The sequence below is a fragment of the Glycine soja genome, chromosome 9 (genome assembly GCF_004193775.1).
Source record: "Glycine soja cultivar W05 chromosome 9, ASM419377v2, whole genome shotgun sequence".
Taxonomy (NCBI): domain Eukaryota; kingdom Viridiplantae; phylum Streptophyta; class Magnoliopsida; order Fabales; family Fabaceae; genus Glycine; species Glycine soja.
This window is the reverse complement of record NC_041010.1, coordinates 432,256-456,860: the sequence shown is the minus strand read 5'-3', so window position 1 is coordinate 456,860 and position 24,605 is coordinate 432,256. Positions and strand designations below refer to the sequence as shown.

The 24,605-nt window shown below is 32.4% G+C and overlaps 5 protein-coding genes and 2 pseudogenes across 5 annotated transcripts; 4 read left to right on the top strand and 3 right to left on the bottom strand.

The window, feature by feature from the left end:
• Positions 1 to 1,595: 1,595 nt before the first annotated feature.
• On the bottom strand, positions 1,596 to 3,840 carry LOC114367701. The gene is made up of 3 exons (XM_028324899.1): positions 3,657 to 3,840; positions 2,843 to 2,866; positions 1,596 to 1,906 (listed from the first exon to the last, which is right to left on the bottom strand). Exons 1-3 carry the CDS (start codon positions 3,838 to 3,840, stop codon positions 1,596 to 1,598), a joined length of 519 nt encoding a protein of 172 aa, XP_028180700.1.
• Positions 3,841 to 4,777: 937 nt separating this feature from the next.
• LOC114367700 (pentatricopeptide repeat-containing protein At4g04370-like) lies at positions 4,778 to 7,045 on the bottom strand. The gene has a single exon (XM_028324897.1). The coding sequence runs from the start codon at positions 7,043 to 7,045 to the stop codon at positions 4,778 to 4,780; it is 2,268 nt and encodes a 755-aa protein (XP_028180698.1).
• A 686-nt stretch (positions 7,046 to 7,731) lies between these two features.
• On the bottom strand, positions 7,732 to 10,312 carry LOC114425676 (annotated as a pseudogene).
• Positions 10,313 to 13,009: 2,697 nt separating this feature from the next.
• On the top strand, positions 13,010 to 13,676 carry LOC114425523 (stigma-specific STIG1-like protein 1). The gene has a single exon (XM_028392469.1). The coding sequence runs from the start codon at positions 13,072 to 13,074 to the stop codon at positions 13,465 to 13,467; it is 396 nt and encodes a 131-aa protein (XP_028248270.1). The 5' UTR covers positions 13,010 to 13,071; the 3' UTR covers positions 13,468 to 13,676.
• A 2,189-nt stretch (positions 13,677 to 15,865) lies between these two features.
• LOC114425651 (stigma-specific STIG1-like protein 3) lies at positions 15,866 to 16,726 on the top strand. The gene has a single exon (XM_028392594.1). It carries the CDS (start codon positions 16,016 to 16,018, stop codon positions 16,484 to 16,486), a length of 471 nt encoding a protein of 156 aa, XP_028248395.1. The 5' UTR covers positions 15,866 to 16,015; the 3' UTR covers positions 16,487 to 16,726.
• Positions 16,727 to 17,737: 1,011 nt separating this feature from the next.
• Positions 17,738 to 19,605, top strand: LOC114367699 (putative pectate lyase 2). Its single transcript, XM_028324896.1, has 4 exons — positions 17,738 to 18,469; positions 18,718 to 18,821; positions 18,891 to 19,029; positions 19,166 to 19,605. Exons 1-4 carry the CDS (start codon positions 17,738 to 17,740, stop codon positions 19,382 to 19,384), a joined length of 1,194 nt encoding a protein of 397 aa, XP_028180697.1. The 3' UTR covers positions 19,385 to 19,605.
• A 2,312-nt stretch (positions 19,606 to 21,917) lies between these two features.
• LOC114367698 lies at positions 21,918 to 23,958 on the top strand (annotated as a pseudogene).
• The last annotated feature ends 647 nt before the right edge of the window (positions 23,959 to 24,605 follow it).

Below are 24,605 nucleotides of genomic sequence, written 5' to 3'. Positions count from 1 at the left end.
TGTATAAGTTTTTTTACTTATTTGGGAGTTTTAGTCAGAAATGGTATAATTCAATTTAAATCAAAAATTAAACTTAGAAGTGCATGCCGTTTGTCACATGATCAATTTTTTTACCGGAGTTAATGCAAAGAGACTAAAAACAGAGTTTTGAATATTTGGGGGAGCACTATTTACAGATTTTTTTTTACAGGAATAAAGAGAATAAAAATATATTTAAGTCTAGTTTATATTTTATTATAATCTAATTATCTGAATCAACTAGATTCAATTTTAATTGAATTAGTTTGATTTGAATTTGTTGATTTTTAAAAAAAAAACAAGTTAATTAAGTTAAATATGATGGAATTATCTAAATCTGAACTAATTCATTTCATTAACTCCCTTCCTGAAATGGAATTTATTTATTGACTAAAGTAACCCACTTTCTTTCCGCATAAACCTTTAATTAATCCCTCTTCCTTTCTCCTTATTTTTTTTCTTCCGAAAATACTGCTGAAGCATCTGATGATATCAAGTCTCAATCGTTCTACATCCAACTAAAAAAAATACACATTTTAAGCAAGGAATAGGGGAATCTTGTGTAGTGCCTAGCCACTCAGGATAAAAATATTCCTTTCTTAACACTAAAAAGTAAAAAGTTTACCAGCCGAATTCAAAATAAGCAACATTTTCACAAGCCTTGATGACTAGTCTTTAAAGAAGAATATGATTTTTTCACTTTGAAGCTGCTTTGTCTTTAAAGAGGAATTGTGAGTAAGCACCCATACATAATGCGTAGGGGTGAGAATAAGGCAGGTCAGGTCTTAAAAGGTCTGAGTCTAGCCTACGATGAATTTTTGAGGCCTGAGCCTGGTCAATAGTCTATCAAAGATTTTTATTTTGACTCGACATGACCTTTTTAAAAGCTTGGTTTCACCTTATAGTCTTTTTAGAAGGTTTCTTCACACTAAATCTTTTTACAAGGCTATAGGAATGGAAGTTATGGAGTAATAATGTGTAATCAAAGTTTGCTAGTTAAAAAAAATTAATTGTATCCAAAAAATAATATAAGTATAAATTGGTACCCAAAAAATTTTTTATATATATATATATATATATATATATATATATATATATAGGCCGGCCTATGAGGCTTATAGAATTTTTTAACAAGCTTAAGCTTGATCTATTTAATTTAATAGGTTTTTAAAAGAGTCTGAGTCTAACATTTTAATTAAATAAGTCAGTTCAAGCCAGACTTTATATAGGTCAGGTCGTAGGTCCTAATAGGCCAATTTGACCTATTCCCACTCTTAATAATGCTTAACGAAACACACATGTTGGACAACTTTCTTCAAACACAAGACAACAAGCAAATTGTTTGTTATATATTATATATTGTCAAGTGTTAACCACTGCTAATCAATGTCTATGAGTGATGATATAACTTAAGAAATAGATGACTTAATCTAACGTAAAAACAAAAAAGTAATCTTGTGTATTTATTTTCCATTAAACAATATATCAAGTAACCGCAATAATAAATCAAAAAATAGAAGAATGAAGAGATCTACTAGTGGGGCTCTTGTATCCTAAACAAAAACCTGCTCGAGCTTTCATTGAAGCATCTTTTTGTTCCATCCTCTTTGGCGAGCCCTAAGCTCCCACAAAGCAGTTTCTTTCATCTGATTTTCAAGTGCTGCCTCAGCTCTTTCCCTGGCCTGCTCACATGTCTCCATCCCTGAATTGCACTTGTCAGCCTCCTTTTGATACTGTGATGCTAATTTCTTAGCCTCCAAAAGTTTCGTGTCTACACTTCTTTGTTTTTCCTCAGCTTCAGCTTCCTTTTGCTTTACTTCTTCGGCTAAAAGATCTGTAAAACTCTTCCCAACCTCTTCACTCTCCTCTGGGTCTTGCCTCATGCAATCTACAACATACATATGCTGTATTAAATCTCAAATTGTCCATGATGAAGAGTACCAGAATTTGGATTCATTAATAATCCTTGCCTTTTGTATGTATTATCCTCCAAAAAATGTGTTAGTTCCCCATATGTTAGACTAAAATGTAAATTCTATCATATTTGTCTTTGATTCCTAAGTATATATATAAAAAAAAGTACGTAAACATTATGCTCTTAGTTGGTATTTGTGTTTCGGACTAGTGTTTGTGATTTTTCCATTAAACAAGTGTTTTGATTTGGTATGACAAAAGTATTGATTTATATCTTGGATTAAAATCATTTTAGAGAAATGTTAGCGACTCTCTCTTACACTTTCTATGATTGAATGAAATTTATTGAAAATCATCAATTTTGATGGTTTAACTTCTCATTTAATGATTTTTTTCCCTTCATTTAGAAGTGAGACCCACTAAATTGACGATTTCTAATAAATTTTAGCCCATAAAAAAAAATGTTGTAAAGAGAATATAAGAGAGAATGACTAGTATTTCTCAACATTTTATCTAAAACTATATCTAATCTAGCTATTAAGTCTGGGGTGTGAGGAACTAATATCTTGTTCTCCTTTTTCCCCCTTATTTATTAAAAAATAACATCAGCACAAATAATTAAACAGGTAAGAAAGAAAGTGTTATATTTTTTAATCACATGTCACTTTTTGATTGGGAGAACAGAAAAATGAGACAGATGATTTTAATCCCAGCTGTTGTTAGTCTTTCCAAATTTATAATAACGTCTTTTCACTTCTACTTCCTCCAATGTGGTATTTCCCCTTTTAATGTTACACACTATCATTCAAAAAGTGGGAGAGGATTAGATGTATTCATACTTAAAACAGAGAGTATATATAATCATGACCTTGTACATTTCTCTAGGCTACTAAAGGGGAGAAGAACTAACCTATAATGGAATTGTTGGTCAATCCTGCAGAAACAAGCAGAGACACCACGTTAGCAATCAGCAATCAATGTCAGAGCACAAGAAACTGAATCTAGAAAGACCCTATCAACTTTCCTGTTTTCCATTGCATGGCCACAGATTGTGTTTTAATAAAGTTCAGTAATTGATCACACTCATTGTTTGTACAATCTATTATTCAAAACTACTAGGCCTACAAATCATGTTTAGCAGAATATACACTAAATAACCCATCTGACAGACTCAGAATGCAACTAAATGATGAAGGAACCAACACTTGCATAACAATTTGATCACACGGTGTTTCAAATTTCACATTGTAAAGGTAACCAAAAAAGAAGAAAAAGAATCTTCCTAGATGAAATTTACAAGCAAGTGTAAAACAACACATGGTTAAATGTGTTTGGTTTTTCTTTGTTATTATTATTATTTTTAAATCGGCAAATGAGTGAGGAGTGCTGACAACACACTTATTACTTGTTAAAATTTATGGAAAACTAAAAAAATCATAAGATTTAGTGAGACTAACAAAATTTAGTCAATAAAAAAAATGCCTTTGAAAGAGTATCTAAAATTTCTTTCATTTTGTTCCCCTTCACAACGACTTGTCTCTCATGTGTAATCAAACACATCCTATGTTTTCTAAAAACCCAACATGGCAATTACAGTTGTTGGAGGAAATATCTATATATATTCTGAATCAAACATCATGACTTAAGAGAGAAAACTGAATTCTCTCTGTCATTTCTTAAACACAAACTGGTAAAAAAGTGAATTAATAAAAAGAGATAGATACCTTCGGGGAGAGTAAGAAGGGGTTGAGGAGAGCAATCACAGTGACAAGGAGGACAAGGATAAGAGGTGGCATTGAGGGTCTCATTGAGATGCCAATACAAAGGTCGTCCTGCAATGTAAGCGACAAGAAAGATTCCCAAAATCCATATGAACAATTTGAACACCTTTTGCTGCCTTCTACTCATTGTTAGTTTTCTGTGAGCTGGGGAACAGGATCTTGACTCAGAATAATTAATTGGTTAAGGTTTTGTTTCACTCTAGCTTAGGGGAAAACTGCACCCGCATGTTTCTTAATTTACGTTCCATATAGTACATATATACTTCCATGTATACCCTCTCCTTATTTTTTGGTTATTTTATTGTTAATAATTAATCAATTCAACCTTGCTTATCTCATTTACAAATCCCAACCTTATATAGTATATACCATGAAGATTGAAGAGCGTGTCAGGTCATGCCAGTTCTGTTTCATAGTAAATCACGCTTACATTACATGTTCGCTTTATACCACTAACTTTCTGCAGTTTAATCTGAACGCCATATTTGTAATTTGAAACTATATATAATTCTTTTTATTTCTTATTTTTAATTTTTATATACGTGTATTTCGAAAATATATTTCTAAAATTAAAGTAGATAACAAAAGTTCGTCTACTTATTAAACAATATGTTTCAGATAAAAGTTATTATAGTTATGTTTTTTAAAAAAAGTTGAATAAACTGTTTCAATACTTTTTCGAAAATTAAAAACATTCTAAAAAAAATATCAATATAATAATATCATCTAATGATTCATTGAAAAGAATAATTTATAAAGAATTTTCCATAAAAAAATTATAAAGAATTATTCCATACTAAATGAAGTGAGCCTTGATACAACAATAAGGTTATTTGGCTTCCGGATTTGGAGGGTTCAATAGTAAAAATTGCATCTTTCTGAGTTGTAACTTGTAAGGTTGCATATATTTATCATCCACAATGTAAGATTTGGATAAAATCTGACACCATGTCAACAAAAAAAAAAAGCAAAAGAAAATAAAGTGATGGGTCAAAATCTCTGATGGAAATCCAAAACCATTGCGGCAACTCACAGGACACTTCTATTTAACATTTCAGCATATGTTATTGTGATATGTGGCTGCTTTCAAGGTAAATCTCCACTTCCTCCATTTTGATCATTTCCTTTCTCAAAATTTTGAGTGTACAAACTATTTCTTGGAACTGGGGGTGTGAGTTGTGGTCTGTGAAAAATGTAGTGATGGTCCCATGTATGTCAATAAAGCTCCAGCCAGGAATTTTTTTCAAGCCAAGAGATCTCATATGGGTCCATGCCTCACCCACTTCTTCCCACTTGTTTATTGAAGCATAGCAGTGTGCTAATTGTACAAAATTCCCAGCATCCATAGGCCTCAGCATGAGAATATCATTGGCAATTGTATCACCAAGTTCATTATTATTATTTGCTCGACAAGCATCAAGGATTATGCCTAAAACATCAAGTACAGGATCTGGGAACTTTTTCTTGTACACGTTATATGCCTCCTCTACCCTCCCAGCACGACTGAGGAGATCTACTACACAAGCATGGTGTTCAAGATCTGGTGCAATCCCAAAATCTTTGGTCATTGATTCGTATATGTTCAAGCCCTGCTCTACTAGTCCATTATGACTACAAGAAGATAGAACTGAGAGGAAAATCACATGGTTCGGTTTCATCCCACTTTCCAGGAACTTTGAGTAAAACCTCAATGCAGCCTCCCCTTTGCCATGATAACCACATCCCACAATTATGGCACTCCATGAGACCAAATCATGGCTTGGCATCTGGTTGAAACACCTTTGGGCAGTATCCAAATCACCACATTTGCAGTACATGTCTACCAAAGAAGTGTCAACCAAGATGCAAGGCCTAAGGCCATTTCTTATCACAAAGCTGTGGATCCATTTTCCTAAGTGTAGTTGTCCAGTGGATGCACACCCTTGGAGGAGGGAGACAATGGTTATTGAATCAGGTGTTTGATTATCAGACCTCATTTCATTAAAAAGGAACAAGGCCTCACAAACATAGCCATTTTGAGCATATCCAGTAACCATAGCATTCCAGGAAACCAAATCCCTTCTGTTCATCATATCAAATACAATGGAACTCTGATCCAAGTGACCACACTTTGCATACATGGTAACAAGAGAGTTTTGAGTAGCAACATCCAAAGGTAATTCCTGCCTTAATATGTAACCAAGGATCGATGTCCCCAAATTATAAGACCCTAGTTGTGCACAAGCTGTGATTACACTGGCCATAGTAGCAGTAGATGGCTTCACTCCAAATTTTAACATCTGACGGAAAACAGCTAGTGCTTTGTCTGCAGACCCATTCTGTACAAGGCCTGAGATCATTGCTGTCCACAAAACTACATCCTTGTCTGAACTCCTTTCAAACATTCTAAATGCAATGTCAATTTTCCAACCTTTTAAGTACATTACAATCAATGATGTTTCAACATGTGCATCCAAGTAAAAACCAGCTCTTAAAATCTGCCCATGCAAGCACCTTCCCAATTTCAACTCACCCCTTGATGCAGCCACAGATAAAACGGACCCAAAAGTCTGTGGGTCAGCCTCAAAACCTTGTAACCTCATTGTCTTGAGAAGCAACAAAACTTCACATATATCCCCAATCTGGGCATAGGCTGAGATCAACGAATTCCATGAAACCAGGTCCCTGTGATCCATGTAATCAAACAATTTCCTAGAATACTCAATGTTACCACACTTCCCATACACATTCAGCATGGAATTTGACAAGCTTATATCAGACATAAACCCATACAAAATTGCACAACCATGCAAACACTGCACGTGAGCAAGCTCCGAAACTCCAAACAGCAAGCTCAATACGGTAACACTACTGGGTTGAATTCCCTGGCGACGCATTTCATCAAACAAAGAAAAGGCCTCAGGCACACGACCGGTGCGGGAGTAGCACCCAATAATGGTGGTCCAAGGTACAACATTCCTCTCAGGCATAAAGTCAAACACTTTACGAGCAACATCAGCAAACCCAAATTTAGCGTAGAAGTTGATCAAAGAAGAGGCAATGTAGGCATCGAGGGACAACCCACTAACGAGGATGCGTTGATGGAGGGTAAGACCGAGGGAAAAGAGGTTTAGAGAAGAGCATGCTTTGAGAAGACTGGGGAAAGTGTAGGCGTCAGAAGGGACATGGGTTTTGAGCATAGATGCATAGGTGGCAAGAACTTGGTGGTGTGCACCTTGGGTTGAATGGTGGTTGATAGTGGCATTGACTGAATTGGTGGTGGCTGGATGTGGTAGTGAGACAACACAACGTTTTAGGCCACTTGGACTCTGCTTTGGTTTGTATGAAAACATGATCCATTCCTTATGCTGCTAAGTGCTAAGCTAAGCTTGAATACCAGTGACTCAGGGCATAAATTGTTTTAAAATCCCTTTATGTAGATAGCTAAAACGTAAAAGGGTTTATACACTCTGCTCATGTCCATTGATCTAACCCAAAACTAAATCAATTCTGATTTTATAACTCTTGTAAAATGAAACGTAATTTATAAATAAAATTAATTCCTAAAATTTGTGATTTCTGTACCCCAAAAAAATTGTGAATCCAAGCCAAAATGATTCATAATTGGTATACAGCAAAATGATTCTCCATGCTTTTGTTTGCAAGTGTTGATTGGTATAAAAAGTGGTAATAGTTAGATTGAAAAAAATTTGTTGCCCTGAGACAACGTACATACCACATCAAGTGTGCAACATAGAATGAGAATTCCGACAATGATTGTTGTTTAGAACTAAAGTGAATCCCATGTGAAACATAAAATGACAGGGAGAAGAGTGTTAAGAATAAGACATGTGATCCATCAAAATTTACAATTTTCAATAAATTTCAACCAATAAAAAAAGAATGTTCAAGATAGTGTTTGTGTTCTTAACCTTTTTCAAATTGTAAAAAAATTATCTCAACAATATTAGTTCAAATGTGATAAGCACAAATTCAAATTCAACAATAAAAAACACGTGAATCAGATTCGTTATCTTTAATAAATTTTCTTTTTATAGGTGCTGTAGATCATTATTCTTTCAAATTCTCTTGGTTCAGCTTCAGTTGAATAGGTTGGTTTTATGTTTGACAGAAATGTCTACAATATTCAGTCTCAGATTATTCCGAATACACAGCTCTCCCGTAGCTTATTGACTACCACCATCAGTCATGCTCAAGAATATACTTATTTCCAACTGAAATAATTTGCTCATGCTGCTCTGACTTTGATATGCGAATCTAAGCACCAATATACCAACACAAACAAGACTGCAAAATGAGGATAACTACTCCTCTTCTTTCGGTGGGTATTCTCGGGATCCAAATATGGCAGTTCCATTTCTAACATTTGTACTTCCCATCTCAATCTTCAAAATTAGAGTTAGCTGGTTAAAAAATATTATGACAAATCACAATACTTATTCCTTCAGTGTACGCCAACTATTTTCCATGGGAAAAAATTATTCCTTACAGCTTGCTCAAAGTCTCCAGTCATGCCCATAGGCAGCTCACATTGTGTTTCTAATAATCCAAGTGCTTTACAAACTTCACTTCTGCAATTGGAGAACGTCTGGGGAGTACAAAAGAATGTTTAGTTTGGGGAACTATCTAGAAGACTAAATAGGAAGTCCCGAAAAGAGCAATAAATTATGTCCAAAATGTATAGTCGCCACCTTAAAGTTTTCTGGGGTGGATGAATAATCCAGCATGCCAATTGTCATTAGGCCACAAAACTCAAGGTTTGGGCAGTTTGTAATATGTTTTACAAGATCCACCCACTGAGCTGGTTCAACGCCAAATTTGGCTGCAATAAAATAGCAGTCATATGTTATTCTTGCGATAATAAACTGAAAATATTGACAACTGTTTTATAATGGGACAGAAACAAATGGCAAATATCTAAGGATCAGATTGTAAACCAGAAGTCAAGCAATCATTCTAAAAAATATAGGTTACATATTTAGGTATGAATCTAAGATGTTGTAAAACTTGTAATCAATGATTTTGTAGACATATTTGCAATAAAAGAATTGGGATCTATATTTTCTTGTGATTTTGAAGCTATTTTCACATTAATCTATTATATAGAACCCTTGTTAAAAAAAAATTGGGCTGATAATCAAACACAACCAAGTCAACTTTATTAAGATACTGCAGATAGTGATTAGTGCAATGGTTGGCAACTTTGTCAAGTGCAACATACATGTTTCTCCGCTTGTATTCACTTGAACAAAAACCTTCAATGATTTCCTGCCAACATTTTCTACAGCACGATCAAGAAGATTTGCTATCTGCCAGCCAAAAAGAGAAAAGAAAAAAGCAAAAAACATTAAAAAAAAAAACAGATGATGATCAGTGCACCATTTGCAATAGAATAGGAAAAGATACTAAAGATCATGCATGCACTAAATTAAAATATCTTGTTTAACAGCACATTTTAGGTGTAAACTATTTTCTGTAACATTTTTAAAATTGAAATTAAATTTTACTTCATAGAACAGAATTCTAAAGAAATTGATATAAAAAATGAAATGCTGATGGGAAATAATTGAACTTAAGCGTTAAGATTACATGTAATATAATTTTACTTGCACAAACCCAAAAAAACTGATTGACCAAATGGCAACGCCTGAAATTACTTCTAGAATGTAAAGTCCATTTGCAAAGTTACCATTTCAATGCATCCTATCCTAAAGACTGCTTTCAACATCACACACACACACACACATATTAAACAAAACAATTTACCTTGCAAGTGAAATCCGAAAATCTTGTCTGAAACTCATTATTATGTTACAACTATTTCCAAGTTCCATGATTTTCTATTTCCTCCCCCCACTTAAAAGATTTAAAATATACGTAAAATCTACATCCTTATATGTACTCATGCACATGAAACATACCTTGTCAACCAAAACAAATTACGAAGAAGAAAAAAAATACCTTCTCATCATCCACGGTTTGTACACAAGCAAGGTTGGGAACAGCAGCTGTGAAACATGAAACAAAACGTATAAGAATCCTGACCTCGCCTCAACAGTGAGCCCAAATTAATAATGTTGTAAATATGAACACAAAACAAAATTCAGCAATTAGAAAAAAAGTGTGGTCATGTTTCTAAATCAAAGAAGTATTTTTAAACTCTTAATTGAAGGAAATTGAGAGAATAAGTAAACAGCGTCGTAGAAATACCGATAAGAGGCTTGACTTTGTTGCTCTGCAAATTGCCGATTAGATTAAATGCCATTCGATGTCGTCGGGAAGCTGCAATTGAGAAAGGAATGTAAGCATTGATGAGCGAATACCAAAAGCAAGAGATTAATAATGAGATTGAAGTTTGAAGTAAGTAAGTAAGTAACCTGTGGTGCTTTATGAAGGATTTCCTGAACGTAGTTCTCGCCGAAGCATCTGAGGCTGGCGTCGTATACCTCACGGTGAGCTCGCCGCCACTACACGAATCTCTTCCACATTCCGCTCCAGCACCGCCTTCAGTGGCGGCGATTGTGACGATGCTGCCATTTGCCTCACTCACCGTCACCACCGATCTTCCGCGTATATAAACCTTATTGGGAAATGGAAAACGTTGCCATGGGCCCCAACTACTCGACTCTATTATACAAGTATTATTAGACTAAAAAACAATTATACTAGAAAAGTCATAAATAATTTTTGTTGCCACTTTTAACTTAATTATTATGAAATTTAATAAATTCATTTGTAATTTATGATTAAATAATAATTTATAAATTTTGAAATATTCATATATAGTACTTATTTGTAATTAAAATAACCAACAAACAATAGTTGACATGCATTCATGAATTAAGATATAATTAAAAGCTACTAACCATTTTAATAATTGCTTTAAGAATTTAATTAGAAGATAATAATATTTAATAAATATTTCATTTAATTATAAATAATCATGTAGCTAATAATTATTAACTTTAAAATTATATTTAAAGTAGTTTTAATAAATTGTTAATGTAAAAATATTTATAATAAAATTATATCAAAATTAATTTCTTCTCTTCCATACAAAATCTTATGTCAACAAAAAATTTAATGCCTATTTAATCATGTAATTTTCTAAAATTAAACAATGAATTCGAATTATTTAATAAATTTCACGAAAATATATTAAAGCAATTAAAATTATGTGTCTCTGTGTGGGATATGGATTACAAACGATTTAAATTTTATATCAAATATTTTAAATTATGATATAAAATTATTAATATTTATATTTAAAAATTATTAAAATTTGATTTAAATATAAAATAAAAAGAGAATACACTAAAAAATAGTCGAAAAATAAATTATCCATAGAAAATATAGTAAAAAAATAATAGTTACTATAATGTACGACATCTTTTATTCCTTTTTTCTTTATATATACAGCTACTTAAATCTCAAATCTTTATTACTTAATATATTACATATTTTTTTATAAAGCATAAGTATTTTTCATAAAAAAAAAATCCTACTTAATATCACTATAAATATTTAACTTTTAATTATTTATTTAAGACTCAAACTTAACAGAAGCAATCTTATATTAGTTATCAACACAATATTCTTTAATACATTGTATACATAATGGGGTATAATATATGCATAATCCCTAACATTGGGATATCAATGCATGATACCTAGTATACTACGTTCATCGGGAAGTATATTGTCATCCTTGGTTGATATCTATGATATATAATATATGAATGATCCCTCACATTGGCATTTGTTATTCAATATGTAGATGATAAATTGCATCAAAGATGGGATTTGGAGCCTAAGGCATGTGATTACGTTTAAGCTTTGTTAGACAAAAAAAAACCTCTGCTTCCCCTGTTTCTGTTCTTTTTAAACCAAGAGGCGCATCTCAACATTGTTGGATAGTGGTCATCATATCATCCAAGTTAGATCACAACAACTTTACCATTCTGGATTAAATTGGGATGGGATTGGAGTTTTCACACTTTCAATATTGTCACAGTTGTGCTATGATGTTTAGGTTGTCACGGCAATTTAATATTGTTAGGCAACTTAGGCTATGGGATGGGCTTTTGTACTTTGTGATCATAATAACCTTGTTCTCTGAAGTGGGTTGGGGTTCGGTCTTTATCTCTCAGCATTGGTTAAACTCACATCGTATTGTTATATTTTGAAGCCAACATTTCTTGTGCTATTAGCCTATTACTAAGTTTAAATAAAATTTATGGCTTATTTAAACAATAAAATTCTCAAACTTTTATATATATGAGCTAAGAGGAGTCAGACTGAAAAACTTTTAATCTTAGCAACCTTCAGAGAGACATAAGTTTTGAAATATAGGCAAACTTGATTACAAGTGGTAATAATTTAAAGAATATCCTTTAAGAATTCTATAATTACGTACTATGAGCACTTTTTATCTTTCCCACCCTACCTAGCAACAAAAATAAAATAAAAACATTATCAATTTTCACACTGGCTTCCAATTTCCACCATATATTTCGGAAACTATGAAAATATGAAAAAGTAAACAGCGATAGTAAAGTTGGCTTTCGTCAGGAATCAGAAGAAGAAAAAATAAGAGATTCACAACATGTTAAGTGGTATCTTTAAATATTAGTTGCACGTGCTATACCCTTTCTGAACAAGTGAACATTATATTATACAAACGCTACCCTAGAGTCTCCCATGAAAATAGCGTGAGCCATGTAATAAAAAAAAAGTTCAAATGTAAAAATAAGAATAATATGTTATCCAAATTAATTTGTTACTTACGTTGGCTTGAATAAATATGAAGTCAAATCCTAACCATGGACTTCTACATATATAAAACAAAGGTCAAACTAGGCGATTGGAATGCCTGCACAGCTATAGTGGTTCTGTAACGGTTTTCTGATTTCCGTAGACTGCATATAAATTATAAACGACTAGTTGGTTGTCTTAAGACTTTACATACGACCTGGCTTCAATAGGATATCAACTTAATACAACTAAATCAATTTTAGTTATCGTTTAATTAGCATAGTTGTTTCTTTTTTGACACTTCCTCCATTTTCAACTGATTAGTTATAGACTTATAGTTATAGTATAAGTTTGAAGAAATTCTTGCCGAAAAAGGCCTAACTTCGTTGATTAATTTAGACCACTCCACTAATATAAACTAACAACAAACACGTAGGATTATTAGTTCATGCACTACGTAATCTATGCAAAGGTCAGACTCCATGAACCTCCTCTTCTATAAATACTTGGAGCATTATTCTTCTCAATCAAAACATCCACACCCCTTTAAATATTAGTTCATTCAACTTCTTCTATCTTCCTATAACACAAAAAAAATAATATAATGAAATCCTTGAAGACCCTCTTTCTTGTGGCCTTGTTAATGGCTTTGGCCATTACTCAGCTTTCAGCAACATCATTGGAAACTGAAGAACCAAAGTCTCTCCGAGGAACAAGCCGGTTCCTTTCCAAGAAAAGGGTGGCGTTGACTTGTGACAAAAACCCCAAAATTTGCCTTATTAAGGGCAGCGCAGGCCCTAATTGCTGCAGCAACAAATGTGTCAACTTTTCCACAGACAGACTTAACTGTGGGAGGTGTGGAAAGAAATGCAGCTTCGGAAAGATATGCTGCCAAGGCAAGTGCGTGAACCCTAAAACCAACGAGAAGCATTGCGGGAAATGTGGCAACAAGTGCAATGCCAAAGGTTCTTGTGTTTTGGGGATGTGCAGCTATGCATAGAATTTGGAAACATAAAAAAAAGAGCTGAATTGTGATCAATAAAGCAGCTATCAACAAATTGAGGAGAGCTGCTAGTTATATTATAATTTATTCTATTAATTGATTACTTGATTGGTAAGAATAATTAATAACTTTGTAATTGGTTGTTTATATCTTTTTGGTATAGAATTGGTTGTTTATATGAAATAAATAAGTATACATGTTCCTTATTTTTATAGAAATATTTATTCTTACATACGCAGCAACGAGGAATCCATAATTAATAGGGGCAACAATATGAAAATATGATATAAAAAAATACTCAACTAAGATATTAGTTACACATTTCGAATCTAGTGATCACTGACACTTTCCAGTTCTGAGTAATACCATTTGTAAGCTATTATTATTAACTCCTACTTTATTGAATACATTTCAAAGTAATAGGTTTATGTGGGACACTTTCATTGATATAATAAAATACTAATATATTTCTCTTAATTAAACGTGGAGCTCCTAATAAAAATCTCTTGGCTCAATCCGTAAAGAATATGACATTCTAATATAAAAAAATCTAAACATAAACGGCAAATTAATTAAAGCAATCAGTGAGATCATGGAAGTGAATTAAGCCAGTTAGATTAGGTTTACAAAACAAAAATCTGGTTTCCTTTTCAAATTAAATGCTCAAGTCCAGTCTATTTATTTAACATGTATAGGTGTTTTTGAAAATTTTGCCAGATTATTTTAAAAATCAGGCTAATTAACCAAATGCTTAATTAATTGAGTATGGGGCATGTAAGTTATTGTAAATTTTTTGATATTGTTCAATTTTTACAGATAAAAAAAGAGTATCCAATAGTCTATTTAAAACTTTCTTTTATTTAACTCACTAAACACTAAAGGGTTGAATTGGCTGTGAAGAGGGTTCTCTTAGGGTTTTTTTTATCAATTAGAGTTCTCTTAGGTTCAATGTTCGTTATCATCATTATACAAAAAAAAATTATAGTAAAACTCATTAAATATAAAGTTATAAACACACATTTAAACAAATTAATGGGCAAATTAATATTCATATGTAGACTAACAAGTTTAAGAATTTTAAATAAATTAATAAATACATAATCTCAAAATGTTATAAAAATTAATAAAATAATGATAATAACAATGTTATTATTATACTGTTTTGGTCTAATAATGTATTATTCAAGATTAACTGTTAATTTGGTCTATTGTATAAATAAATGAATACAACAAGTATTAACACCAACAAAAAAACGAATACAGCAAGAATATATGCATTTCTTTCTTTTTTTAATTATTACAAATTACAAAGATAACAATAGTTTTTTTTTTGACAGAAGATAAATGAAATTCAAACATCGAATCTCGTATAAATATTTTAATTTTTTACTACTAAGCCTACTTTAGTAAATTACGTATATGATTTTATACAACAATATTATTAATAGCAATGAGACGAATATAAATTTCAAATATACCTGCTTCAAAAAGTTAGTGCCAATATTTTTTCATGTTAATGGGGGACATAAGACGTTGTCAAGATGGCTTTTGTAACATTAAAAAAGGACTTTTTTTTTTTTTTTATCAATGATAGTCTTTCAAACATGTTGACTATGGTTTATTTTTCATCATATATGTAAAAGAAAAACTTTGTTTTTTATGTGAGAAGAAAAACTTTGTTTTGAATAATGTAAAAAAAAATTAAATACAGTAAAAAAAAGACTTTGTTTAAAAGGTAAAATTTACTTTAACAACATATAACTTTAATCTCTGATAACTGTCAAATGAGGGACACCCTCAAATATTAAAAAGATTAAAAGATGATTTTTAAACTTACTTTTTGATTTAGTTGACATGAACAAAATTGAATTCCAAGGCGGACCAATAAATTTAACCCCTAAATTTTGAGTATTGTATATTACCCTAAAATATCTTAGACTCGGGCTGATTGTTGACTAGCTAGCTGTGTTATTTTTATTTTTTAAAACTAAAAAGTCAGAGGGAAGGAAAGAGCATAACAATGCCTCTGTAACGGATTTTCAGATTTTCTGGTTTATTTCAGGAAAAACCGCGTTTCCTTAATACTTTTGCACAAGCAATTAAATGTTCCGTGCGGCACTTATTAATCTCACTAGAAAGATTGGACCACGTGAATACTTGTCATATTATTCATTATCATAAACAAATTTAAAGCGCATATCCTCAGCCCGTCTTTGCATAGAATATAAGTATGAATCACGATACGCATAACAACACAAATAACGCGCGATTCCTTATCTCATTTGCTAGAAATTTCACATTTCTTTTCCACGTATTTAGAACTTGTAATAAAATCCTATCTAATTTCGTTACTTTACCACACATAAATTAGCTAGCTGTTGAATTAGACCGCTCCACTAGCACACTATTTGAAGCTTTCCAGTTTATACTATTACCTTAAGCTCGTTGAATTTCCTTCAGCAACCTCCACTATTCCTTCTATATATATATAGCCATATCCAAGCACCCTTCATTTCACTCCAACACAAAATCATTCAACTTCGAAATGAAATCCCTTCAGATAGTACTCTTCCTTGTAACCATGCTAATGGCTTTGGTCATTGCTGATTCCGAAAAGAAAGAATCACCATTCCTCACTTATGTTAAAAACCACAATTATACTCAAAACCATGCAACCCCATCTTCTGAAAGTGAAGTATTAGCCTCTCTAAGAGGCTCCAAAGGCCTCCGTGGCCATAAAAATGTACGTGGAGGTGGAGCCATGACTTGTGATAAATACCCTAGAGTTTGTCGTGCTAAGGGCAGCGAAGGGCCTGATTGTTGCAAGAGAAAATGTGTGAATGTGTCAAATGACAGAAACAACTGTGGCATGTGTGGTAAGAGGTGCAAGTACTCCCAAGTGTGTTGCAAAGGTAAGTGTGTGAATCCTATGTTTGACAAACACCATTGCGGAAAATGTGGCAACAAGTGCAACAAAGGGGATGCATGCGTTTTTGGTTTGTGCAGCTATGCGTGAAGGAATCAGAGAGGACAAGAACTCCGAACGAGTGCCAATAATTAATTAATTAGTTTTGATTATTTGGTATATATTTATTGAATTGAAGATATATTGGTCCAAAACAATATAATCAATTTGTTGTATGTGACTAAATAAGCGAGCGCAAGTGATCATTATAGGATGATATATATTATATTTATATGATCCTTGCAGTTGTATGATAATTTCAGTACATCCTGTATTTAACTACATATGATTTTTTCATTGTAGTTGAATAAATTAAATCAATTAATTTGACATATTTATAAGTTGTGCTGTTACTATCTTTTTTGTCATGAAAAACAAATCTATTGGAGTAAAAGAGTACTCCAACCATTATACACAAGAATCCCCTGGGCATCTTCACAATTTAATAGTTACAATACAAAGGATTTCCATACATAACAAGGGGCACGCGGAAATGTATACCAATTAATTTGAAATAGAAACAGAACCACCGAGTCACCTACATTGGATGGGATCCGAGACCATGAGCGCAATTTAGAGGGGGGGGAAATACTATAGACGGATAATGTATCATAATTTTATGCTTTTATCCAATTATATATTATTATATACAATAAATTTATTAATTTTTATAATAATTATCTTAAAAATTATAATAATAATTTATAATTTAATAACAGTTAATACATAATCATTAAATTCCACAATTAAACAAGATGCACAAGCCTAAAAATAATATTTTTATTAAGGTATAACCAAATTGAACATAAAGTTGTAAACCAAGGCACCATCCAATATATTTCATCAATTTCTTACCTCTAATCATTTGATTTTGTCCCAAGAAAATGCTACTATGATGTTAACCTGTCCAGGATATATTTTGTTTATTTATTGTGTATATGGTGAGCATGTTTGATCCTATACTGTCCACCACTAACTACTATATATTTTCCTGCAACATAACCCCATCCGTTGAATTGGTCATTTTGATTCTAAAATCATCGATACACATGATTCATGAATGAGTTTATGGTCGCTGTTTCGTAACTATATAGACAAGATGCGTAGATTACAATCATCTAGAGTCAACCGACCCACGTCTTTGTTGGCCAATGTACACCAATTATTTCTTGACAAGTAACTCTGAAACATTTCACAGCATACCCTTCACCAATCGTGTGCACCACCTTCTCTACTAGTCCTCTATTTGGTATCTATAATATATAACCCCTTCAACCATTTGGAGACTCAAACCCACAAGCAATGGCAACTCTAACCACTCTTCTAGTAACTTTGTACTTTCTAGTACCTGCCTTAGCTTCAACACCGAATAGAGATTCAACAAAGGAGTTCAACGCTCTCTCTCCTATTTCAAGCTATATCAACAAAACTCCTGAGGATGTTGTCATCATGAACACAATAGACTCATGTTGGCGAGCCAAAACAAATTGGGCTTCAAACCGCAAAGCCTTGGCAGATTGTGCAATTGGCTTTGGCAAAGAAGCCATTGGAGGAAAGTTTGGTGATATATACGAAGTCACTGACCCTTCTGATGACCCTGTGGACCCAAAACCAGGCACACTCCGTTATGGTGCAATCCAAACAGAACCCCTTTGGATAACCTTCGCCAAGGACATGGATATTAGGCTCAAGAACGAGCTTATGGTGAATAGCTACAAGACCATTGATGGGAGAGGAGCCAAAGTGGAGATTGCAAATGGGGCTTGCATTACGATACAAGGTGTTAGCCATGTCATAGTGCATGGAATTAGTATTCATGATTGTGAACCGGGAAAGGGTGGCATGGTGAGGAGTAGTCCTGAGCATGTTGGGTATCGTGAAGGGTCTGATGGAGATGCCATTAGCATATTTGCTTCCTCTAATGTATGGATTGACCATTGCTTTTTGGCTCGTTGCACCGATGGTCTCATTGATGTTATTCATGCCTCAACTGCTGTCACCATCTCTAACAATTACTTCACCCAGCACGACAAAGTAAGCAATGAAAATCATATATAAACTTCTTTTTTATCCATAGAAATCGATACTAAGAAATTTACAACAACTAAAGTAAGTATAAGTATTAAGTATTGTATTCCACCAATTCAGTTAGACTTTTTTTTAACCTTTCTTTTCATGATAATATATACCATTTATTCAGTCCATTCTTGGGAGCTAATTTACCTCATTAGATTGGTCTTCTTCTGATTAGGTTAAAATGTTAATAAATAGACTCTTGGTAGGTGATGCTGCTAGGACACAGCGATGAATACACCGCGGATAAAGTAATGAGGGTAACAGTAGCTTTCAACCGCTTTGCCAGTGGCTTAATAGAAAGAATGCCAAGGTAAGAGTATGTGGGTTAGAAAGACAGTGAGTATTTTCATATTTACTTATTTATATTGATGACATGCAGGGTGAGATTTGGTTATGCCCATGTAGTCAACAACCTGTATGACGAGTGGCTCATGTATGCCATTGGTGGCAGTGCCGACCCTACCATTTTTAGTGAAGGGAACTATTTTACGGCTTCAAATGATTCTGCTGCAAAACAGGTTATTAAAAAAGGAATTAAAATAAAGTAATTAAGAGCACGAGGACTTTATATAGATTGTAATGTAAGTTAATAACAGATTAAGGATATAAATATAATATTATATATACTAAGGGTGGTTCATTTGTTGATGACAGGTTACCAAGAGGGAAAGTAGTGAAAAGTGGAACAATTGGAAATGGAGGAGTTTTCGGGATGAATTTATAAACGGTGCTTATTTTGTGCCATCTGGGTATGGAAGTTGCACGCCAATATATTCAGCTGCTCAAAGTTTTATCGCGGCCCAGGCATCTATGGTGCCCTTATTAACTCTCAATGCTGGGCCACTCAATTGTGTTGTTGACAAAGCTTGTTAAGTTGGTCCAACATTTTCATCTCTTTTTTTTTATTATTTTTGTTTTAAGATTTTGTGTCAATGGAATCTCGTTCGGAAGACATGCAAGTACTGAAAGTTATGTGTGCAGAAAAAAGAATTCCATGCAACCCATTTTCGCAGTCCTTTATATATGCCAGAAAGTGAATTATCGTTGCATGCCCAGAAGAGTGCATCTTGCTTTTCTACTATATATGACTATGATATTTGGACATTCAATTTTTTCTAATATCTATTTGATACTTATTATTTTTCTTTATCTTTCTTTTTATTACATTATAATATTATTTATAATATTTATATTTTTTAATATATATATATATATATATATATATATATATATATACATATTTTAAAATGTTATTCAATACTTAATTAGTGAAAAGAAAAATAATATATGTATAAGTAATATAATATGATACGAAAAAAGAAATAAAAAAATAAGAGATTTTATTTTATTTACATTCTAACTCTAATCTATTTACAACTTAGCTTTAATCGACATCCTACTTTCTTAAATTAATTCCAAAAAGACGAGGTATTTATAGTTCCGGGAACAAGTTACAAATTAATAAACTTACATTATTGTAAGCGCATGTAAATAATTTTATATTGACGTAGCATGTGTTTAATTCTCCAATTTATAATTAGCAGTATAATCCTTAGGCTTATAATATAACAGGAACTACAGTGCCAATTAGAAAATGAAGGTTCCTAGAGGCCATATGATATCTATGCCACGCTGTATAGATAAACATCTCAACCCCTCAAAAGTCAAGAACCTCAAGGAAACAAGACCAGAAATAATTTTGAAAGCGTTTTTTTTTATAGGTAAGTTTTGAAAGCGTTAATCTTAACAATACAGTAATTTTATGATATGATTTATCCTACCTTGTAACTTGATATTTGAACAGAAAATGATGTATATATATAGATTTAGTAATTAACGAGACGTTGTGACTTGAATTTATTTAGAACTATCTTCAAGAAATAATGACTGTTGTATCAATTTTAACTTGTTTTTAGGTTACACGTTATAACTTAAAATTGTTTGTATAATGCCCTGAAAATGCAAAACGAACCGACCAATTAGACCAAAAATTAATTAGTCATATGATTAAGTGTCCGGTTCAAATGAATGACAGAACTAGTTTGGAGGAAAAGCGGGCAAAGAATCGGAACGTTGGTCAAGAATTAATAAAATCCTATCAAAAACTAGAAAAAGTTGTTTCAACAAAAATGCTTATTAATGCAATGTTATTTTAATTTTCTTAAAAAATAAAAAATTAAAGTATTTATCTTTTTCTTTTTTATTCTAGACATAAATTTGCTATTGTTAACAAATATTATTATATATTGTTGAAACTTAGACCTGAATATTATCATATACTATACTGTATTTAATTTGATCTTTTGAGTATATTATGAATGGTAAAAACCTATAAAATTGTGTTATATTTTTTATTTTTATTGTTATAAATTTATGATATTATATTTCTTTTTTTTTTATTATTATTATTATTTGAACACGATTCTTTGCTTTTGATCCTAAATCCTAATTTAGTTTCTAACTTTGATATTATCTCAAAGACTATGCAATCTGATCCCTATTATACAAAAATAGAATTAGAGAATCAAATCAAGGCAGAAAAATCACATCTTCTGTTGTTACTAGCAAAATCTTCTCTTTTTTTTCCTAATTTTCTTTTATTTGTTTCTAAATAAATCAAAGATTAATAGCTTTTGTAATTAGGAATGTTTATATATTTCTGTTATTAACAATTTTGTTTCTGTATTTTCATATTTCTGTTATTAGCAATTTTGTACATACGTTAGAAGTGGAATGCCTCTTAAGTTTTAATATAGAATTATTTCAACTATAAAAAGAATTCTTTAGAAGAAAAATAAAAACATAAATGGTGATTGGATTGATGATAAAATAAAATCCTAATTATTTCAGAAAATAATATATGGAGGCTGAAATCCTAATTGTCTGTGCATCACTCAATTTTTTTAAGATTAGCATGGTGTTGTATGAAATATTTATCGATTTTGTTAATGATTAATCTCCATCTGAAAACTTGATTGATTATCTTTAATGAGATTCTCTTTTCCTAATCATGTTTTTTCATTCACATAACTCAAAAATGAGATCTTACTTTAAAGAATTGAATTCAATATCACTTGAATCAATTACTTGTTAATTACATCACCTAATTTGATTCTGAATTGAATTATTTTTATCAAATTCAAAAATCAAATTGATAATTATTATCAGACATAGGAACTATAATAATTAGTTTTATAGGATAAAAAATACAAAATTATTTTATAATGTTAGTAATCAAATTAATCTCATTAAAATACTAAATTGAATAGTATTTGTGAAAGTCAAAGACTAAATAATTTGGTACTATAATTTAGAAATTAATTTAGTATACTTAAATTTAAAAATATACGACATTGGCTATGTATATAGAATTATACATTTTTCGTATGCTTGAGTGAAGTTTTAGATGGTAATTAGCAAAGTCAAACAAGCAGAGCTCGTGCATCCACGTTTTGGTTAACAGAACCAAAGAAATTAAAAGTCAAGCCCCTAAATCGTGTGCACAACCTCATCTAAGTCTGACATCTACACTATTAAATGAACTCACTCCATATGTAGCCTCAACCTCACAAGCAAGGCCACTTCTCCCACACTACTCTTGATTTCATGCTTCATACTACACCTTGCATATTCAACAGAAAGTGCAATTCTAAACAGGATAGACTCTTGCTGGCGTGCCAAATCAAATTGGGCATCAAATCGCCAAGCCATGGCTAATTGTGCAATTGGCTTTGGCAAAGATGCAGTTGGTGGCTAGTATGGATCAATATATAAAGTGACAGATCCCTTGGATGACCCCATAAGCCCAAAGACAGGCACACTTCATTATGGTGTGATCCAAAAACAAACCCTTTGGATCATTTTTGCCAAAGATATGGTTATTAGGCTCAAGAATGAGCTTATCATGAATAGCTACAAGACCATTGATGGAAGAGGTGCTAAAGTGGAGATAGCAAATAGGCCTTGCATTACAATACAAGGTGTTAGCCATGTTATCATACATGGCATTAAAATTCATGATTGCAAACCAAGCAAGGTTGGCCTTGTAAGGAGTACCCAATCTCATCTTTGTTGGACCAGCGGTCTCAATAACATAGAAATAGGCTTGGAATGCAAAAGAAACAGCAATTAATTTAATAATGTTCTTTAAATATGCAAGACAAAATTAATTGCAACAAAATAAATGATATGAGGAAAGAGAGAATGCAAACACATTTTTATACTGGTTTGACAAAGTCCGTTCTTACGTCCAGTACTCAAACTACTCACTTGAGATTTTTCACTCCCTTTGTAAAAATTCGTTTACAAAGTCTGAATTACATAGGGACAACCCTCCCTTGTGTTCAACATTCCTTACAACTTAAAAACTCTCGGTCCTTTAATCAATCTCATTGAATGAGAAGAAAGAAAGAAAAATTCTCTCTTGAAGAGAAGGATATCACAATTGAAGTCCATGGAGAAACTCTTAATGAATTTTCTAAGTGTTTGTCCAAGAGTTTCTTTTTAGAGAGCATTTGACAATGAAGTTCTCTAAGGATATCTCTCTCATACATTTTGTGTCTCAAGTCACCTATTTATAGGCCTTTGATGACCATTCAAAAATCTCTTGAACAGATGTGACTCTCAGAAGTTATTTTCTGAAGAGTTGTGACTCTTGAGAATTATTTTTTGAATTTTTGAATTCTTCACTTGGATCAAACTTGAAAAGCACTTATCTTTGGCATCATCAAAATTATGTATACATACATTCACAATCTTAACCATCGTCAAGGCTGTGATGGGGATGGCATTGGCATATTTGCCTCCTCAAATGTTTGGATTGATCATTGCTTTTTGGCTCGTTGTGCTGATGGCTTGATTGATGTTATTCATGCCTCAACTTCCATAACCATTTCTAACAATTACTTTACCCAACATGACAGAGTAAGCAAAACAAGTTCTTAATTATATTCCTCCTAACTAACTAGCTTGCAATACCATCATCCCTGTCATTTGTATATGCAGTATCTTTTTCTTGTGTATCATTGACTGAACAGTCACTATGATCCTATGGCCTCATTTTTCGTCAATGGTGCTGTCCCTTGAATACAGGTAATGCTACTAGGACACGGCGACGAATACTCAGCGGATAAAATAATGAAAGTAACGATAGTATAGCCTTCAACCGATTTGCTAGTGGACTAATTGAAAGGATGCCAAGGTGAGAGTGTGTTTTATAGATTGGATTTTCATAGAATAGTTGAAAAAATGTATATGTATTAACTTGTTTGTAAGCATGCAGGGTAAGACTTGGTTATGCACATGTGGTGAACAACAAATATGATGGGTGGAAGATGTATGCCATTGGTGGCAGTTCTAACCCAACCACTCTAAGTGAAGGAAACTACTACGTAGCTCCTAATAACCCTGCCACAAAACAGGTAAGGAAAGGAATATCATCAGAGTAACATGGAACACCCCACCACATGAATTAACACATAGGAGATGATCCACTTTTCCAACACACACAAACATGAGCCTAATGATCCACTTCAAAAGCTTAACTTCCCTATAAACTTGTTTCCTTTCTCTCACCTGGGATTACATGGACCCTCCTATTGTGCCTTGCAATATTATAATCTGTAAAACAAACAATAGCCTTATTACATATATACCTACCCAATTGAAATCATTGGGGGCTAGGGACCAAGCCATCGTTTTTATTAGTCATCTATGTAAAGGTTAAACTAATTACTTCATCCATATAAATAACACTCATTTAGGAATTAGTTTCTGTACCAAAAAAACAAAACTTTAGTTCATATAAGAGCACATAGGGATTAAAATCTAAATTTTTTAGACACTTAAAAAACATAATAACAATTTAACACCAAGAACCCATTGTGTATTAATAAGGGTATATAAAGACTAAAACTTAATACTTTTTCATACAGAGATTGGTTCTTAAACAAGTGTCACTTGAAGGAGAAATTGTTATATATATCTTAGACTACCATACACCATACTTGAGAACAATCTTTATGTGGCATGTGACACAAGAAAATTTTAATGAACTTTTTTCCTATAAATTGAAAAACATGGCTACCTTGTTGTA

What these genes read in the sequence shown, in the direction of transcription:
- LOC114367701 (XM_028324899.1), bottom strand. Translation starts at nt 3,840, where the DNA reads ATGAGTAGAAGGCAGCAAAAGGTGTTCAAATTGTTCATATGGATTTTG. An exon ending in CCTTCTTACTCTCCCCGAAG is followed by an intron (nt 2,867 to 3,656) that starts GTATCTATCTCT and finishes TTGTTTCTGCAG; the next exon opens with GATTGACCAACAATTCCATT. An exon ending in GACCAACAATTCCATTATAG is followed by an intron (nt 1,907 to 2,842) that starts GTTAGTTCTTCT and finishes TGTATGTTGTAG; the next exon opens with ATTGCATGAGGCAAGACCCA.
- LOC114367700 (XM_028324897.1), bottom strand. Translation starts at nt 7,045, where the DNA reads ATGTTTTCATACAAACCAAAGCAGAGTCCAAGTGGCCTAAAACGTTGT.
- LOC114425523 (XM_028392469.1), top strand. Translation starts at nt 13,072, where the DNA reads ATGAAATCCTTGAAGACCCTCTTTCTTGTGGCCTTGTTAATGGCTTTG.
- LOC114425651 (XM_028392594.1), top strand. Translation starts at nt 16,016, where the DNA reads ATGAAATCCCTTCAGATAGTACTCTTCCTTGTAACCATGCTAATGGCT.
- LOC114367699 (XM_028324896.1), top strand. Translation starts at nt 17,738, where the DNA reads ATGGCAACTCTAACCACTCTTCTAGTAACTTTGTACTTTCTAGTACCT. An exon ending in ACTTCACCCAGCACGACAAA is followed by an intron (nt 18,470 to 18,717) that starts GTAAGCAATGAA and finishes GACTCTTGGTAG; the next exon opens with GTGATGCTGCTAGGACACAG. An exon ending in TTAATAGAAAGAATGCCAAG is followed by an intron (nt 18,822 to 18,890) that starts GTAAGAGTATGT and finishes GATGACATGCAG; the next exon opens with GGTGAGATTTGGTTATGCCC.